The following is a 20,362-nucleotide window of genomic DNA, read 5'->3' as shown; positions in this document are numbered from 1 at the left end:
TGTTGGTACCAGCTTCAGCCAGAGATGGGTGTGAGCGTGGGAGGGGCAGCAGTGCCGTGGTCCTACATGAAGGACACACAGCGACCTCACTGCACCAAGGGCTGCTGTGCAGCTCAAGGAACATTTCAAGCAAATCCCTCCTGGGAAGCTCCCTCTTCCTCCCAGCTCACCGTCTGGGGAAGGTACCAGCATGTGCCTTTTCTTGTCTTTAGAGCTCACAAAGAGCAAACCCAGCACAGTCTCCCCAAACACCATTTTTCATATATCTTCCTATCCCACTTCTTTTGGGGCTTTTCAGGCATTTTTGGAAGAGGTGCCATCTCCAGCAGCATTCATTACTAGTGCTTCCCTAGAAATATACAATCCCTATTCTTCCCCTTCCACCCTGAACACTGCTGGACTACAGGAAGAACCTCGATGGCAGTGCATGTCAGGAGCTCAGCCACAGCCACACTGGAGAAGACAACATCTGTGCACAGCTGGAGACCACCACTGCACTGCACACCCCAGCAACTCCTGAGCCCACCTTTAGCAAGAGATTTCTCTGTCCCACAGCGTGGGCAGCAGCAGAGTGGCACTGGGTTTGCCAGTGTTTCCACAAGTAAAGGGAAATCAGGTCACACGGTAGTATAGGGGAATTTATTTTATCCATTTATTTAAAAGGCAAATGCTCAAGCATTAAGGCAGGTAGAACAGAAAAAAAGAAATGGTGACTACATCTGGTTATGTGCCAGCCCATAAAAAGGGAAGAGGGGAAAAAAAAAGAAGGACATAAAGAGGCAAAAAGGTTTTAACCACTTTCTTATGTTTCGAAGATTTGGGGAACTCCCAGATGAGCAGGCAGGTGGCTTCCAGGCCACAGAAGGGGGTCAAGGCTGCCCTGACCCCTGCTGGCCTTCTGCCCACAGTGTTGTGCTGCTCTGCAGCAGCGCAGGGTCCGGAAAGGCCACCTCCTGCGGTGGCACAGCAGCGAGTGGGAGCTCCTCTCCACAGGCAGAGCGGGTGCAGGGTCCATGTGCATCGTGTCTGCAGAGTAGGGGCGAGCAGGTGGTGCTTGGCAGATGAAGTATTAATTCTTTAGGAAGTACAACAGCAACCAAAGGCACAAACTGAGTTACAAACAGAAAAAAAATTGCATTTTTTTCAAGAGATGTAAATTCCCTATTTGCATAGAAAACCTGCTGTAGAAGACACCAGGTGAGAAGTACGAGAACACTTTCCATATATGCCACAACTCTGTCCATCACATATTAACACCTCACGTCAGAGCAGTGATGGGATCTTCAGCGGACCATGTCCCACTGAGCAGTGCAGGGGGAGCATCCTCCCCAGCCCCATAAATTTAGGGCACTACAAGCCGGCTCTCCAGGATGTCTTTCCTGGGACCTAGTGAGCCAGCCAGGACCATAGCAGCATGGTCTGAAGGTGAAGGCGTGCTCTAACAGAGGGCAAGAAGCGTGTAGAGGGAAGGGAAGGTAAACACTGAGCTTAGTTTCAATTCCATGGAAACCGTGTCTGGTCTCAAGCTACCAGTCAATCGTTAAAGAAGGAGGTTTATACAAAGGCTGTGGATAAAACAGATTTTTCCAACTTGTGAAGACTTGTGATTTCTGACAGTTGTCACACTATATTGAGACAGAAAGGAGATACACCAAGGGGTACTGGGACTTTGGAAGGGGACAAGGGAGACTGACATCCAAGAAACACCAGAACTGATTTGTTGGGCATAGGAAGTCACCCTGCCACGTCTCAGAGGCACCACAGCTGGAGCTGGCTGTCCATGCTCTGTAAAAGGCACAGGGACACATCCCTGTCTCTTTCAGGCTGTAACTGGAGAAGGGGAGATGACTGTCCTGGCTCTTACCCTCCCCATTCACACTGCTTTTCTGTTTCCCCCGTCAGAAAAACCAAACCCAGAAATGCCAGCACCTGAAGAACGAGAGAGGTGGGAAAAAGAAGCAAATGAAAACTGCTCTCATGATGAGGTGAACCAGGTTTGAGAGTGGAGGAGAAATTAGGCTGCCTCCATCCATGCCTGCCCAAAGCCATGTCCCAGAGTAGGGTCCCTGTCCAGGAAGCATCCCTGGAATGCAGCACACGGGGGTCTCTCCCAGGCTGACAACCCTACACGCCTGCCTCAAGGTGATTTTCAGCCATGGACTACTTCCTCCCTGTAGCACCATTCCCACTGCAGACACAGCACCAGAGGCAGGGGTGTTAACTGGATGCAGAGGCACAGCAGCAAGCCAAAATCAGAAAACATGAGCTAAAAAGGGCACTCTTACTCTTTCAACATCCCCACTGCTCCCTGCAGGAAATCCCTTACAGACCTGTGTGTGTCCCTGATGTCCCTTTCCTGTGGGACGTGACAGAGATGAACGTAGGCTAGTGCAGAAGGAGGAGAGCTTCCTCCCTCAACACCCTGCTGCACAGGGCAAAGACATTCAAGAAATCATGTCTCAATGACATGAGAGGATATCTCATTTCCCCTCAAATGTGGGGTGTTTCCCTTTATCCCAAAGGTTATAAATATGCAATTCCTAATGATGTTTTCTAGATCTACTTTTCGCTGATAAAGAGACATGCAGAGGGAACAGGGGATTGGACAACTATTCAGAAATACCCCCTGGATTTTGGTGAAGCTGTGCTCCTAACAGTCAAGGCACTCTATTTGTTCCCAGTACCTTTGCCAAAACAAGGGACTGCAGTGGCAGAGGACAAATCCAGGAGAGAATCTCATCCCTCCACATTAGCCCTGAACATCACACAATTAATGCACACCAAGATGCTTTCTGAGGGGTTAAAAATAAACAGAAAAAAAATCTTGCACAAATTCCTTTTGATATTACTCCTATAAATAATAAAAACTTCATATAGGTCTTCCACAATACCATGCTTTCATCCCAAAAACTCCTTTCTCTTCCTTTTGAGAGTAAGCAGTTATCTTTGGTTCAGGTTAGAGGGAAGGGGGAGATAAAAGCAAGCATGTTCTGTGGGGGGAAACCAGTAGCATATTTCTATTTGCCTGTAAATTTAATGACAATTAATCTAATGGATGTGACAGAAGAAAAAACCCACAAATTAAGAACAGTCTAAATTAAAGGTAGCCTGGCATCTGGAGGATGCCAAGTGTTTGCAATGCATCTGAACGCAGCAGCTGGCAACACCTCTGCAGGACTTTGCTGCAACCACTGCCTCCTGCAGTGATGCCCTCTTCGAGTGACGGGTGTTCCTTCCACAGGTTCCCCAGCGTTCTCCAGGGGCTGGCTGCAAAATTAGTGTACGGAAACCCGGCATGATGGCACGTACTAGTAGGACAGTGTTAACCCCAGTAAGATTAGGAGGCACTGTTCATTCTCTACCAACTCTAGCTACCAAGAAGAGAAACATCTGAATTAGACAAGTCAAATGGAGAGAGGTAGTACCTCCACCACGAGGTGTTCACATTGCCCTGTCTTTCTTTGACTGCAAAAATAGCCCTGGCACCTGGCCGAGACCATTTCCCTGCTCCCTGGGCTGCAGAGCTCAGCCAGGCAGCTCCCACTCCACATATCTTACATGTGAACGAACCACATCCCCAGGGAAAAGCTTACCCCATCAGCACCAGCAGCTCGACATCCCAGTCGATGCTTGGCTGTTCTTGGCTGCACTGGCCATGGGTGAATGCTCCCACCAGCCTGGCACCATCACAAGCCCACCACCCCCTCCAACAAGCACCGCCAGTCCTGAGCAGTTTCACAAGCACAGAGGGTAAAAAGTAACCCTTGGAGACACTTCAGAGCCCAAAGGAATCACACCCAGGGTGAGCTCATCCACCTGCTGCATCCATAGCCCTGTATCCTACTTCTGCTAAGACCAGTGCACCAGCAACATTCGTAACCCAGAAGCAGCAGCCATGGGATGGGATGGGCTACAGAGGATGCACTTTTCCAGGAAGCCTTCAGAGCTGGCTAATCTTGCCATCACACATTTAGTCCTCCAAAGGGCTGTAAGAACAGAAGATTAACCAGACTCCCTAGGATGGCACTTTTCTGGGAACTGGAGCCAATCTATCTGACAATTATAAACTGTCCTTAAAGGCCGTGTAAGAAAAGATCGACATAGCAGTTGACACAGGTCTAAAAGGAGCTTATGAACCCCATCACTTATGAAGCTCTCTCTGGAGATTTGCATTGCTTCTGCTAGTGCTGTAGTGTCTGTTCCAGGCCAATACTCCCGAATTTTTTAATGCACCAGAAAGTATGTTACAAAACAACCCTTAAAATCTCCAGCACAAGTAATTATAAAAAAACACCAAACCACCTGAAAGGTGTTCCAGGAGGAGGATGTTTTGCTTATTCATGCAACATTTGGATGGCAACATCTCGAGCCAGAAATTGCTCGATTTCTTCTTGGGTCATGATTTCAGACGCAGGAGTTGCCGTCACCGCTTCAGCCGGCGCTGGGCTCTCGCAGTTCAGGTTTGAGAAGGGGTTGAACCAGCCCAGGGAGAAAGCACCTCCAAACGCCAGCTTCATTCCTTCCCAGCCGCTGGTCTTCTCCCAGGTTGGCTTCTGGTTTTTCAGTCGCTCAATACCCTGCAAGAAGAGAAGAGTTGATGGTCTCACACTTAGAGCAGGTATTTGAGCACCAAGCACTGTAGCACATGCAGAACTGCCTACCTATACAGCCAGGCTGATGCTACTCCAGTTTGAGTTAACAATGAAGACAGACACTCTGCATTCGGAGAGTTTCATCTCCGAATTTAACAGCAAAACTGTCACACAAGATCAAATTCATGGACAGTCTGAATCTTCCTGATGTATTTTGGCATCAGTTGCTGTTGGTTTTTAGGGTACAGAGATGGCTTTTGAAAAGACAGCCGTTTGGGAAACATGGACCTTTTCTCACATAGCTTTTTGAATCCTTCCAAGGAATGATAAAATCCAGTTACAACTTAAGAGTTTCACCTTGTTTGGGCATTTTTTTGCAATAGTTCAGACACAGCCAAAATACCGCACCTTTTTCCAGTGATCAGGAATTTACCACTGCCACACCTAGGCTAGTCACTAGAAGTTCACTCTGTGCCAGTTAAGAACAAGTATTTAAGAACACCAAAGTGCTGAAGACAAATCACAGTGGAAGCCAGATAACCTGCTGGGAGTTGAGAAAATCTGCAGGTTAAAGTGGAGGCTTCAAAATGGGACTGGAGCCTTGGTCAGTCAATATTTTGATTCATTTTCCCTCCAAGAACATCACTTTTAGTAAAGCAAACATTTTGATTGTACTTAAAGAACAGACCCATGAAACTTGGGCAGCGACATTTTTTTCCTGGTAGTTTTCTCCATGTAGAAATAGGGAACTAAAATTTACTTTCGTAATGATTTTCTTAAGGCTACCACTGTGTGAAATAGGGCACGACTTTTTATGCCCACCTTCTGTATCATGTAAGAGAGGAATCAGTTCTGCAGCTGTGTATGATCCACTTGTGATGATATACAAGGGATCACACAGAAAGTCTGTTTTTAAGAGAAGCAAGAATACTGGATCCAAATTCTGAGAAACTCAGGGAAAGGAAAAAAATGTGCAAATTGGGTTAAAACTGTAAGAAAGAACAGTTTTAGAAGAGCTAGATGAACGGTACACTTGTCACATTCTAATTCTACAGATTTTTCTTGACAACACATAAAACATTCAAAGCTTTGCAGGGAGGGGAAAGGAATACACGCAGCAGCTCAGCAGCACCACAGCTGCACTCGCTGTCAGCCTCACAAATAACACAACTCAAAAATAACACAACAGCAGCAGCTCAGTTTGCAGTAACGTTGAGTCAGCACGAGCAGACCCAGGAGAAAACACACCATAAACAGAAGCCCTGCGTGCAAAGCTTTTGTGAACTTCATTCCTTCATTCCCCATTTCTCATGCTGACTAAACAACAGTAAATGTGCAGAAAGAAATGATGCAATACCAAATCAGGATTCCTCAGGGTTGTAATCTGGGAAAAATTCAAGCCCTGAAGCACTTCGAACGCCTGTAGCACCTCACCCTGTTCCCAAGCTTGCAAATGTACAATTTCAAGTGCTCCAGGGAAAATCCCTTGCAGCCTCTGGTCCCTTGCAATGCCACACTTGGTGTGCCACAGCCAGGGCCCGACCTTACCTCCCTGCTGGGCAAGCTGGAGAGGAGCAGTTTGTGCACAGCAGACCCTTGGCAAAGTGTCCTAGCACTACCATGAGCTTTTCTTCCAGGGTACTGCATTTCCAGCACCCAGTGGCTGAGCAACCAGGAGGCAGAGGCTTTGGCAGCCTCAAGCAGGAGAGCACCTTTGGTTGTGTGCTGTTCCATAGCAAACTGCAGAGGTTTCCCGTGTGTTAGTAACAAACTGGCTGGAGCACGGCTGGAGCATTTACTGTGTGAGCATCTAGAGAGAAGGAAAACAAGTAGCACAGAGCAGGAGGAGAGACAGACATCAGGCATTTAAACCCTTCCCTGAGAGCACAAACTTCAACCCTGCCCTCACAGTCATCTGTGTAATCTGCTTCAACCCCTGCTGCCATCTAGACTGAGAATACAAATTTTGAACAATCCTGGGCAGCAACCCCTCATTCCCACCCCCCCAAAAACATTGCTCACCTGCTCCCATGAGCATCTGCTAACCAAGGCAATAAGCAAGGTCAGGCTGAGGTTATGCTAATGCCAGTTAGGGAGCAGTTCATCAGAACAGCCAGGGACGTACTTTCTCTCTCCCAACCTGACCTCACTAATCCCTTCACAGCATGCATTCAAAATAAACAGAAGTTTTATAATTGTATCTCGATCTAATTTTGGCTGCTGGCCACGTGGTCAGTAGGGCATGAGGTTATGTCTTTAAAAGAATCTAAGGGAGATGAATGAATGCACAGCTGTTGAAGACATTTCATTACTGTTTAATGCAACTTTTTTTTTTAAATAAACATACTTACATAAACCTCTCACCATTATTTTAGAAAGTGAGAATTTTGTGTATTGAATTAAACCAACACCTGTTTCTCCTTCCCATCAATAGATTCCCATCTATTCCACTCAATAAACAAAGGAAGTGCTTAGAAAGCATCATCTTTCCCTATTTCAAATTACGTTAACTTTGAACCAATACTGAAAAGACATACACTGAGAAATATGAAATACTGGACATTCCTCTTTAAGTAAGAGGCATGACATTGCAAAGACGGGGACCAGTTAGACAAGGTTGACCTGTGACCACTGTGATGCTGTAGGATAATATCCTGTTTCTTCAACTACTGCCCTCGGTATCTGCTCCTGCCCAGTGCCAGAGGAGGATGGTGGGCTGCATGGTCTGACCCAGAAGCAATCTGCAGGACAGCTCTTGAATGTTAGAAGAAATGCATTAGTTTCTTTCAATGCACTTTTTAGATATGAAAGAGCAAACCAAAAAGACATGCATTGAGACAAATTGATGATTAAGGAGAAGAAACAGGAAGCATTGCCATTGGAAATCGTGATTAAGGCAGAACTTCTTAAGCAGTCCCTTGCACACATTTCTGCATGGAGCATCACTTAGTTTTCTAAAACAGAAATGCTCTGAGTTTGTCCTTCAGTTTCTCTTGGCCACACTGAAACAGAACCAGCACCTGAAATCAGGTAGTTCTGACCAAGAATGTACTTTCCATCAGCAAACCAGTAAGTCTGCCTTTCTCATATTAATACTGACTTACTTTAAGTACCATTCAAATTGCATCAAACAAAGCCGTACGGTGCAAGGAAGTCTGAAGGCCCTGGTTATCACCACACACATGACAGATATCGGTGGCATTTCTGTGATGGTGCCTCATTTAGAAAACAAAACACACAGTTTGACTGAAAATATCAGTACTTTATAATGCCATTTAACAATTTGCATTTGGTTTGAAACAAGAAAAACTCGGTAGTTACACATTTTTCCACAATGGCCAAAAGGCCAGAACAATGTAATTAATCTTCCTCTAGAACACATAGCTAATAAGGGTAATTAAGATAAACCCAAACTGGAACGTAGAATTTGTAATCAAAACAATTTTTGAAGCAGTGAACTGTAGAGAGATGCATTCATTAGTTAATTGTCTAGGTGACTAAAGCCTCTCCCCTCAATATATCTGATTTTGCATCAAGGCAGCTTTAGGGCCAGATTCCCTGCCAGTTCAAATTATCACCTGCACGTGTCTCACGGGACCATGGCCCAAGATCCAGCTTAACTATTAAACTGGGGGGGTTCTCTGAGAAACACCATCACATACTCAAGCCAGAGTTACAGCCTCTCCCAGATGGTGTAATAAACCACTGATTAACAGATCAGTATATTACCAATTAAGTCACTTTTCAACTTAGAAGTTGAACACTCAAGTTAATTAACATTTATATGCTTCTGCCTGCTTGCATACAGAAGTGAAAGTTCAGAAAACCATTACAGACTTTTCCCAAGATTTGGAGCAAAGAAAGAAAGAACAGGAAGCAAGTTTTTGGAAAAGTTTTATTGCATTTGTTTTCCATATGGAAGCATTGACAGATTGAAAAGATGCAGCATTCACATTACTTCCAAAATGAGACATCCATTAAATTTCTCCTTCCCTGATTTCCCTCCTTTCCCCCGTGGCTTTGAAGCAGTGTAAGCAGGTCAGTTTCCAAAAAAATATTTTAAACCAAGGAAAGAAAATATTCCTTGGAAGTCACAGACGCAGCTGATGAGTGTATTTCCTTTGTTTGCAATTCTTTTGATGAGCCCATGGGAGTTGTGAATCAAAAATATAATAAAATTCCTGCCTGAACACAAGATGTTGTAATTAACAGCTAGAATTATGAATGGTTTAGCTCTACCCGTTTTTGGAATGCCTTCTGTCCCTCCCACTTTTCATCACCACACAGTTCATAACAGCATGCATGCTCCTTACCATAAATATTTCCCAATTTCAAACCCTTACACATACATGTGCACATGCTTACACACATACACATGTATGCATAAACAGGAGAAAAGACTTACAAAGCTCTAAACCAGGGCAACGCTAACAATATAGAATCAATCACCCTGGAACACTTACACATCCCATCAATATTAGTCTTTATAGTAATCTGGGCATTCATGTCAGTTTTTCACGTTAACACCGTTTAGCAGGCATTGCTCTAACAAGTCATTTATCAAGACAAACACACACCAAAAAACATGATTCTGCTATTCTAAACACTTGAAAATTAGCTTGCTTTCTTTCCTGGAAGTGTAAGGCATGTAATAATTGAAAGAGTCTTCTAAATCTGCCACAGTTATCTTAAAGGGGCAACAATTTCCTGCACACAAGGGAGGGAACAGATAAAATAATGCCAGAAAGATGGAATCAGTTCTGTGGCTGCAAGGAAAAAAGAGGGTGGAGTGGGAATTGGTGTTGGCAACGTTTAAGCACTTTAACTGCGATCACCAGGTCAACTGGCTCACTTGGTGTGTTGCCGTCTGGTCTTGCAACTTTTGGTATGTGAAGTATCTGCTTCCCCGTCCAAGTTCACTCATGAAAGAGCAATGTGCTCCTTCAGGAAGTCCAGAGGTGTCTGTGTAGGGCTGTTGGCACTCGCATGTCATCCACAGAGCTCATCATAGTCAGGAGACAGCATGAGAATTTGCTCAGAAGAGGTGGATCATAACAGAGAAGAGAGGATCCCCTTCACATTAGTTATGCCATACAGAAAGCAGAGAGGAACAAATGCCAGTAAAGTTAATGTGATAAAAAAAGAAAGGAAAAAAAGAAAATTAAAAAAAAAAAAAAATTAAAAAAAAGCAGCAGCATTTTCAGCCAGAGATAGAGAATTATTTAAAATGGTGGAATACAGGGCTTTTTTTTCCTCTGCAATTATCGGCCATTTAATAAACATAAAAAAGTTCATTTTTCTTTTTGTTTTAAACATTCATGGAAATTTTGTAACAGTAGTGCTGTAATATGTTTCTATTTTAGTGGAAATGCTGGTCAGGAATTCCTCAGACCACGTATTGGTACGGGTCTGCTTTTCCTTGGTCTGGTGTTGCGAATGGGCTAAGCCATGCTATAGAGAACGGATGGCCAAATACTGCTTTCATGTTCATCCATTTTGTTTTTTTAGCCCATCTTCTCTCTTCCTTTTTCAACTGTTCTATTCCCTGAAAACAGAAATATCACATTTTCAGTCAAATACTCAGGTTTTGTAGTTCTGGATTCGGGGAAATGTCTACTCTCAGTTACCCCTTATCCAAAGGACAGAGTAAGAAAATACAAATGCATCTGTACTGCCTTTCCTTTTCTTCTCACTGTTTTACATTAAAAAATACTACAGCTAGAAACTGTTCCTTGGAAATGAAATTGCTTTCATTTTCTTCAGACCTAAATACTTCAGAACCATTTTAAGACTGCCATCCAATTGTCTCTGATGCCAATAAAAAAACCCCGCCACTTAAAACCAAACAAAAAGTATGTGCTTTAATGGCTGAATGCATTATGTGCTAACCAGATGGAAAAAGTTTTAGAAGAAACCATTACAAGCTTGCAGACCAAATTAAAAAAAAAGGGAAAAAAAAAAAAAAAAGAACCAAAAACCCCACAAATCCAAAGATAATCTCTGTAATGCTCCCAAATTCACCAAGCAAGTTCAGGAAGTGCCCATGGCTCAGTGTAGCTGAGTCTACCTGGTGCCTCTTCATGTGTCATTAGAATCACTGCTAAAACATGCATGGGATGACAGCAGGGAGGCAGGGAGAGAGGGTTAAATAAAGATACTGATTTGAAGAAATCACTGGCATTCTTTAGTAAAAGTTAGGGGCAGAACAAAAATAAGCCATCAAGCAATCAGCTGAAACATTCACTAGTTAAACATTAAAAAAAAAAAAAAAAAATCCATACTGTGTCTGAGGGCCCGGAAGTGGATTTGGTCTTTCAGGAAAGCCATTTATGTCTGGCTGCCACAGAAGCACAATGAGTAAGAGCAGTCACTGAAGAGCATCACTCTCCCACGGGCAGCAGCAGCAGCAGCAGCAGCTGGCAGATCACCTAGTTCCTTGACTCGGCATCTTTTGCAATGTAAGGTTTCTCCTGACCTACATGTGTCTCCCACGCTACACAGCAAGGCACTGCTATACATCTGTTTGCCTCAAATTACTGATGCTGGGAGCTCTGATGAACACAGCATGGGTCAGCTGCAGGAGCTGTGCTGATCCCTGGTAAATGTCACCTCCAGAGACAACAGCAAAATACCAGGGTTCTGGGTCCCTTCAGGCAGAAAAGAACCAACTTGGTGGGACAGCATACTCAAGATGAGGAATGAAGTCTCCTGGTGACTGGAATAGAAAGCTGAAAAAAGGGCAACACACAGCCCTGTCTCTAAAGTGCAAATCAGAACACTGCAAGAGAGCACACCAAGAAGCAGCTCACCTGGAAATATTCCTCAGCTCAAACAGATTGCTTGCATACAGCTAGCTCAATGCTAGCAAACCAACAATGAGACGTTCCACGGAGCAGAATCCTTACTGGTACATATTAAAAAAAACCCACCCAAAAATAAAAACCCACAACCCAACGGGGGAAGACCATATTTCATTCATTTATTTTAGAATGTGGCATTGTTCCTTTAACATCTACAAGTCCCCAGAATTAGACTAGAAGGGAAAATCTGGGGACTTATTTGGGTGCCCAGCTGTAGGAAGCAGTTTCTAAAAATCCTTGACAGGTTCCAAAGACAGAGAAATTCAAATGATGATTTCACAGGCAGCATTGCTAATTTACACACTTACTGATGAACACAAGCTCAGCAGGATCTGTACCACACTGTACTTCTTCCTGGGGCTCTCCCCATCAGAAAGCACAGTGAAGTCTTCCTCTGAACACAGACAGGTGGAATATCAGCCCCTTGCAGAAGCCAAGCATTAAAGAAAGCACTGCAAAAAAAGACTCAGAGCAATGGGCCCGTACAGCATAAAATGCCAGTCACAGCTCTCTGACAGCAGCAAAAACATCTACTCTAGCTTCAGCTGGCCATGGGCAAACAAGGAGAAAGAAATCTAAAGGAGGCAGGGGAGGAAGGAAGAGTTGTCACTCTTTTAAGACTATCACTTCTCTCCAGCCAGTCCGATTAATTCAATTACCTGAGCCTGCTTGGTGAAGAGCGGAAGTATTCACAAGCGTGGGAACACCCCCAGGAGTCACCAGCTCCATGTTTACAGAAGTGGGTAAATACATGGATTTAGGACTGTAATATTACTACATCATCTCTACTATGCCACCTCCCAATTAGGGATGGCTAGGTGGATTTGCAGCAGGCTTCCATGAGCCTACTCCGCTCCCTTTTCCTTTTCCCTGTGGCAGGAGTTTTTGAACTGTTGAACAGGTGGAAAATCTTCTAGGCTAAAAGAAGTCTGTGTGTGTGTGTGTGTGCGTATTCCTCCCCCAACTATTCATCTTGGTTTTCTAGCATGTAAACCTGTGAATAGGGACAACCAGGACATACAGCCGAATTTGAGACAATACCAGTGTAAAAGCACTTTATTAAAGGAAAAAAGCTCTCCAATCCACAGGGACAAATACTGTCTACAGAGTAACCCCAGCTACCTATGCCTACCTTACGGGAGGTACTGTCAACACAGCACCCCAGCCAATACACAGGGTACCCGACTTCCCACAGGAAGCCTGAGAGCACCAGCTCCAGCTTTATTACACTGGATCTCTCCTCAAAGGGTACCTGGGACTCCCGGTGCCATGAGGTAAAACCCTGTAGCCCGTCACTGTTTCTACAAATGGTGAGAGACAGGGTAAAGGAGAGAGTGTGACACACCCACCGTTTCATCAGTGCAGATGGAGTGTACTTGGGTCCCAAACATAACTGAGGTGAAGATGAGAAACAGGAGAGCCTCAAAACACAAGAGGATGAGTAGGATCACTGTAGTTGGTGGAGAGAAGGAACTACATTCTGTGAAGACAAAACAATGGAGTCGGAAGGGTAGACATCAAGTAATGCACCAGCAGCAAAACACCCGCTAAGCCACGAGTTTCCCATACCCAAACTATCAAATAAATTATATGAACTACATTCCCAAAAAGATAAACAGGGAAGCTCTGACATTCAACCATAATATGATTGCTCCTTCAAATTTCAAAAAAAGCGAAAAAACCCACCAAAACTCCTGCAACACTTCAAGACTGCAACTTTCTTTTCCACTTTGGTATTACCCCAGCACACCAACTAGGACGCCATTCTCCTCCATTTCACCTGGAGGTTGTCTCTTAAATCTTAGACTTAACAGATTTTCCACAGTGATAAATCCATTAGAAATCTCAAGCTGGCAGTCAGGACACGAGCATATGTAGCACCGACATAAAACCAGGGCATGCCTCCTTTCGTAACTGTTCTAAGCCGTAACTTAAAAGAAGGTCAGATTAAACCAAGTTCCTATTTTTCCTCATACTCAATAGTGCAAATTCAAGCAGGAGTTGAAAAAAAAAAACAACCACACCCCCAAAAAACAAACAAACAAAAAAAACCAAGAAGGTAATTAGGAAGGAGGAGCAGAAGAAAGCAGTGTTATAGGGCCAAAGTCATAGCTGAGTGCTGTAAAGTTACAGCTGAGTGCTGTAAATGCCAGAACATCTCCAGATTTTTCCAAAATCTAAGACTCTCACCAAAAGCCTATATTTTCCTAATGAGATCTTAGGCTTAAACAGATACACCATAATCAGAGAGTAGCACAATCTGCACAAACATAAGGCAGCTGGAACATATCCATCTCTCCTAACAACTCTGTTCTGCCACCTAAACCTGGGACAGGTAGGGAAGTGGTATGAAGTGCCTTCCCCACAGGAACAGGCTCTGAGAAAGGAGATAAGGGAAACTGCCATTTGATATATCCTTCCCTTATGGCCTGGCCACTGCAGTCAAATGCAGATGTTCTCAGTGACAGCTGGCAGCTGTTTTACAAAGTTTTGAAGTGCAGAACAACCTTGTCAAATTCATTGCTTATGTGTATCCTCTGCAGTACAATGAACTAAAACCAGTCATTATATTGAATAACACTACTGAAATTCCAAGGAAAAAACTTCTTTTCCAAAAAAACTCACAAGCAGTACACACATGTGCACACACATTCTTTGCCACCTTGCTGTTCAACTCAGCATTACAGTGAGGATTTCCTGTATCTATTTGTGGTTTTAGGAACATAGATAGACTGTAAAAATGTACTCACTGACTACTTCAGAGTGAATGCTGAGGTTTTTGGTTTCGCTTTTTTGAGCTGCTTGGGCTCTGTTTTTGGTTTGCTGGGTTTATTTTTTTCTGAGGAAAGGAATTGTTTGTTCTTGTGAGGGTGGATTTTTGGATCTGAGCTAGCATGTTTTCCTGGCAGTCTTGCAAGAATGATTCACAGTACCCTTTTAAAAAAAACATAGACATTCTTCTTATCTTTTGTTGGCATTCAGGAAATTAGTGCTGCGTTCATGTCAACAGTAGATTATTGCACACATACTCCTTAGGTGTCTTCACATACCAGCTTTTTCCAAGGCACTATCAGGTTTAAGTTAAAACAGGATTTTTCAGGACAAAGATTCCAACAGGTCAAAAAGAATTATGAAGTTCCAGGACTTATCATTAAAAAGACAAAAAAACCACCAAAACAGAGATAGCATAGCAGAACCTTGACAGCATTCTTCTGAAGCAAACAAACTGCATTTTAAGTTCTTATTCAAAGGATACTCTGTTATTTTAATAAAGTACTTTGTTTATACTCACTTGTCCAGTCTTCTTCAAAGCAGTACAAGAAGTGAAATCCCACCATGATTAGAGCATGCAGGGAAATCAGTGCTATATACATCTGAAAAACAAAGGATGTAATACAGGTACCAAGTCAGTTCACAGACCAATACGCTAAATCTTCCCAACACTTTATCTAAAAGCATAGTTCTAAGATTTCAAAATAAAACCAAACCCCAAAACAACTCCAAAAACCACCATGGTCTCCCATCTCCCCTGAGAAATCACCATGAAGCTGGCAAATGCCACGACTACGCAGACTCATTCTCTCCTTACGAACAGCTCTGAGCGAACACAAGGCAGAGTGCTGAATGCAACACCAGCTGGATCCAAAATCCAGCCTCCTGTGTCCCAGAGTGGCCTTCCACACAGCTCACAGTCCTTACCTCAGCTGGCCACTGCAGGGCTTTCAGGGAACAGTGACGCTGATCAAGGGTTACTTGTATGGGATACAAGTATCCTGTTGTCAAAGCTTACATCCTTGCTCTTGACACCACTACAGCTTCCCAGGGAAACAACAGTTAATTTGTTTTAACAAGATCTGTTTTCCAGTATGAGGTTCAGAATAAATAAATAAATAAATAAACAAATAAATAAATAAAATTTTTAAGAAGTACTTTATTCTTCTTTTTTTAAGAAGTACTTTCTCCTTTGTATCCAGCCACCGGCATGGAAAGTTTCTCTCAGGCTTTAATTCTTTGTACTTAATCATTTTTGGTTTAAACGAGGTCTTAGCTTTGTAATAAAAATTGGATGTAACAATAAGAACAAAAGTTATGTGCAATGTTACACATAGATTACAAATTGCTAAGATGGAGCTAAAAAAATTACTCTTCTGAACCTACAAACTCTGACAAAGACAGGCAGATAGTAGAAGTGACAGACAGTAACAAGAAACACCTCTGGAAGCAGTAAAAGGCAATAGGGGAGCATTCTGGTTTTCCCTGCAAGCTGAGCATGCTGCTGTTCTTTCACTTCCTCATGTATGAAAAAGAATATCCAAGAACAAAACCAGCTACCCTTATTTTGTTTCTCTCAACCAAATACGGTCTTAAATGCAGTCTGCTTGAAAGTGGATATCAATTTTTAATAGAAACTCATATCCTTCTGAGAGGACAAGAACACCTATCTCACTTCTGAAGGTTAAAAAAAAAACAAAAAACCCCCCCGCTTGCTCATAGGAAAGAAATGGGACTAGTTTTGTTCTGTAATCCACATCCTTGCAAACCACACCATAGAAGCGTAAGTCTGCCATTTAACTGAAAATCTCCTCATTTCTGCTTGGTAATATAAGAACATACTTCCTCAAACCTACAGATGTCTCAAAAGATTTATTAATAAAACAGAGCATCACTGAAACTCAGCCTTGTAATGTTCACTCTACTCTCATGGGATATCTGCAGTTCACTTTGATGAAACACATTTCAAACCTTCCAGAAATACCCACTGTTCAAGTTTGTACTCCTGTTTTCTTACTCATGATGCAACAGATAGCACCTCCTTGGTTTTCAAGTACAAAAATAAAACACTTGCAATTAAAAGGTGGATAATTCTTATCCAAGGGGATGCAGACTTCCCAATCCTTCTCTGAGATGTGGAAACAGCTCTTATTACGTTTAGGAAGCCTGCATATGGCCTGGGACCCTACCAGCCACTGTTTGATGTAAAAGGATGGCCCCTCCCCCCAAGAGCTCGGCACCACAATACACTACTCACATTACAAAATAGGTGCTGAACAACCATCAATACAAACCTCAAAAACCCCTGACAAATGCTTCCTGCGATGCCTTTTCCCATTGCTGTGGATGGAGGGGGTGGGGGGGGTTCCTAATCAGTGAAGCAGAAGCCTGCAGCAGTCCCCATGAAGTTCTCCCAAAACATGAAGGAAGAAAACACCAGCCCTGGGAGCTGCTTCACAGACCATGCACTGCATTTCAGCACTTCCCACTGGACAACCTCAAGCATCACCTGCAAAATACTTACTGTAAACAGTACAAAGTACTTCTGGTTATTCTCTCCTACACAGTTATTGACCCACGGGCAGTGATGGTCCATCTTCCGAATGCACCTCTTGCAAACACTGAAAGAACATAGGTCTTTATTAGCAGCTTTTTCATTCCAGGAACACAAGGCTTTACAGGGGTTGGGGGGCCAAAGAAACTCAGGGAAAGACTCAGAGGTGAAATCGGAACATAAAAGAATTTACTTGCCACCATATTTATATTTGTGGTTTGCTCACTTGACTAAGCCTGTTCAAAATGAACCATACAATACCAAACCACCATTGCAGAAATTAATGTCACACATCAGTGCCTCTTTCCAAAATATGGTTTGAACAATACATTTGGGCAGATGGAAAAAAATCTGTTATTCTTTTTAGTTTTAATCTATTTGGCCTGTAAAAACGTCCACAGATTAAAACCAACCAGAAATCACAAGGATATAAAAGGCAGTAACGAATAAAATTACTTTTCAGAGTTGCTAACAACAGACTAAGGTTTATTTGCCAACATTTGCTGGTAGCAGGAACTTGCGAGAAAAGAAAATTGAATAAGGCATTTGAAAAGGTTCTTGACATCAAGGTAAGCCACATACTAGCAGAAAATAGCTGTGGCAGTCAGTCTGGAAGACAGCACCACAATATACATTCCAGGTGAAATTAGATGTTAAAGCACTCCGCAAAACCAGACTAATAAAATCAAAATTCAAATTCTTGCCAGCGTGCAAATTGTGGCTGGAAGTCAAATAATTAAAACATTATTACTCTGTCTGAACATCATTCTCTTGCTTAGTCAGTAACTGCTTCAACTCACATAATAAAGGAAGTCTTTTTCTCTGCTGCTTTCTCGTACGATAGGAGACGAAAGGCAGTCAGTCTCCTGATACCACATTGTACAAACAAGCACAGAAATCAAATATGGAAAAACACAAAACCCCAAAGCAAACAAACAACAGACCCAGAAAGGAAACAGCCATTCCAGAACAATTCTGGCAGCAATGAAACTGAAAGGACTACGCGCTCTGCTAATTTTATTTTTCTTCTTATAACGAAAAGCATTTTGACCTTAATATAAATAAATAAACTTCAACAGCCAAATACTTAAGGGAAATTCAAACAAAAACATAAACATGTTCTTATCAGCATGTATAGATAAATAATAGAAAACCTCTCGGTCAGAACAGCCTTTCACTCACTTTAATTGGTGGGAGGGGATAATCCCCAAGGATATGTGCTATGCCTGAAAAACAAATGAGTTGCTACAGGCCTGATCCTAAATGACAGTGCAGGCAGGCAGGCCCCAGCCTCCCAACTTGGGGCTACGTCAGGAGCTCCTTCTCCTCAGGCAAACCTGGGTGCTCTACTACCTGTCAGCCCCACTTGCAGCGGGAAACAAGAAAAGCCTCATTTTGCCAGAACAAGCAGCTTAAAATTACTTGGAGCTACATGGGGTCTAAAATCAGCAGGTACAGTAAAAGCAATTTATCTGCCAGGTAATGTACTTTGTAAGACGAGTATCTCTCACTGTGATTAAAAAAAAAGGAAGGGGTAAGGTGAGGAAGGTGGGAGGGAGGAGGATGCCTGCCCGCGTGCGGGTGTGCACACGCTTCCCTTGGGCTCTGGGAGAGGTGAGTACCCAAGCAACCCTCCGACTGCTCCTGCTTCCCCGGAGGGACAACCTGAAGCAGCCAAGCCACAGATGTGAAAGAGTCAGGAGAAGAGGCTGGGAGGGGAGTTTTATTCCATGTACACGTTCCAAAACCAGTTGGATGACAGGCAGAACAGGAAGCTAGCCGGTGGAAAAGGAAACACTGAAACCACAACACTACAGGGAGCAGGGATTTCCCATACTCAGACACTTTCCCCCGCTCAACCACCTAGCTTCTAAATACTGGCAGGAATAGTTTGCTGGGCACAGGGGACTCACTAAATAGCACACTCATCAAAAAACACCCTGGTCCCTCTGGCATACAGCTAGCAGCATCTCCTGCTGATGCACAGGCCCAACCTTGATGTGTTAAAGTCTAATAAATCTTCCTAGGCCACAAAAAAAAATAAGTTTGACTGAAGATTCTCAACACCATCAGTGCTCAGTGGATCACCTTCTCAAATCTTAATGTCTGAAAATTTATCTTAAAGAACAGTAAAAAAGGACCATGCTGACAAGGTTTTGTGTTTAGCCAGAGTCTTTTTCATTTACCTACACTGCGAGTCATCATCAAGACAGCATTTTAGATGTGAGGTCTCATTTATAATTGAAAAGCCGTCAGAAGGGATTTTACAGTAGCATTAATAAGTGATAGGCATGATCACATTGCTCCTGCTGAATAACCAGCTCCTGATTTTCATTAAAATTAAAAAAAAAAAACCACCAAAAAAACCCAACACAACAACAACAACAAAAAAGAGAAAAATATTTGCAAACTGAAGCTCTGAAAACAAATATGAAAAAAATAAACAGCAGGACAAGTTTTCTCAGCTCATGACCATGTATTTCCCTCCCCACAAGACCACTGCAGCACAAGCCCAAGTATGAGCTCTCCCTGTATGTATTGGTTTTTGAGTAGGTAAGAAAGTGACACTGGTGCAAACTTATTAACTACTTACTGGAAAGCAGGTTCACTTGCTTTAAAAGCAGAAGAGTATTTTAGGAAGTAGTTTATTTTTTTTTTTTTGCTCACTGCCTTTAGTACTAAAAAGCTCACTACCAGTTACTCTCTTCCGGGAAGTTTATCCTACCAAAAAAGAAAGGACATGACAGATCAGTAGGCATAACTGATCTATCACACAGCACAAAACAAAGTCACAGTCACTCCATGAAAATGTGGAAATCTGAACTCTTAAAAAATATGTACAGTTACCTGCACTTCAGTTTTAACTTAAATATCACTTCTAAATAGCATACACCATTAGACAAATGGGTTTGTGAATAAAAACAAAAATTGAAAAGACACTGACCCTCTGGGAGACATTTTACGGATTTCTATGCATTTTGGTATAGGATGTCTCTTTTCAAGCCATGTTTACATGAAAATTTATGGAATGTCGGTCACAAGTCTGGAACCAAGGCAGCACTCAAAAATTTTAAGTGTTTCTCACTTTGCACAAAGTAGCCCCGGCCTCCTATATATAAAAATTTGTCAGAAGAGGTATGAGCTTTCTTCTGAGAAGCTTAAAATGTGCCTGGTACGATTGGCAATAGAATTTGTATTGCCAATCCCTCAACTGACCCGCTCCAGTTTCAGACTCCAATAACAAGGCACACTGGTGAATTACTCTTGAGATCTTGATGAAACAGCCACCCTCAGAAAAGCCTTTACCTGCAGTGATGTGCTCTGTCGGGTTTGATGCTACAACACTTTGGGCACTTGTAAACCACCTGTCCTGGCTTTAGCTGTAAACTCTCGATGAACTCTTTTGTGGCATTACCTTTGGGTACAGCACCCTGCAGGAAAAAATAAACAAACCAGGAGATTAACTTCTGGACATAATGGCTGCTAAGAACAACAGGATGACTTAAAACTATGGGAGGGGAAGGAAGAAAAAGAAATAAAAGCTCTCCTAAGATCAGCAGAGTTTCAAGGAGAGCAAGAAGATT

At 42.9% G+C, this 20,362-nt stretch overlaps 1 protein-coding gene across 3 annotated transcripts in view; it reads right to left on the bottom strand.

Annotated features, from left to right (window-relative positions):
• Nucleotides 1-658: 658 nt before the first annotated feature.
• The window catches only part of ZDHHC3 (zinc finger DHHC-type palmitoyltransferase 3), a 34,024-nt gene continuing 14,320 nt past the window's right edge, over nt 659-20,362 (bottom strand). The window contains exons 3-8 of one of the 3 annotated variants that reach the window (XM_040067881.2): nt 20,085-20,209; nt 16,749-16,845; nt 14,745-14,826; nt 12,802-12,932; nt 4,303-4,577; nt 662-1,109 (exon numbers count right to left, since the gene is read on the bottom strand). In XM_040067881.2, the coding sequence (XP_039923815.1) occupies nt 4,335-4,577; nt 12,802-12,932; nt 14,745-14,826; nt 16,749-16,845; nt 20,085-20,209 (678 nt within the window). In that variant the 3' untranslated portion in view covers nt 662-1,109; nt 4,303-4,334. Of the gene's footprint in view, nt 4,578-7,734; nt 10,138-12,801; nt 12,933-14,744; nt 14,827-16,748; nt 16,846-20,084; nt 20,210-20,362 lie in introns of those variants that run through there. The other 2 variants (XM_040067863.2, XM_040067890.2) reach the window with 2 other exon arrangements.

This window comes from Hirundo rustica, chromosome 1 (assembly GCF_015227805.2).
Source record: "Hirundo rustica isolate bHirRus1 chromosome 1, bHirRus1.pri.v3, whole genome shotgun sequence".
Classification (NCBI taxonomy): domain Eukaryota; kingdom Metazoa; phylum Chordata; class Aves; order Passeriformes; family Hirundinidae; genus Hirundo; species Hirundo rustica.
The sequence above is the reverse complement of the archived record's forward strand: the minus strand, read 5'-3'. Positions and strand labels throughout refer to the sequence as shown.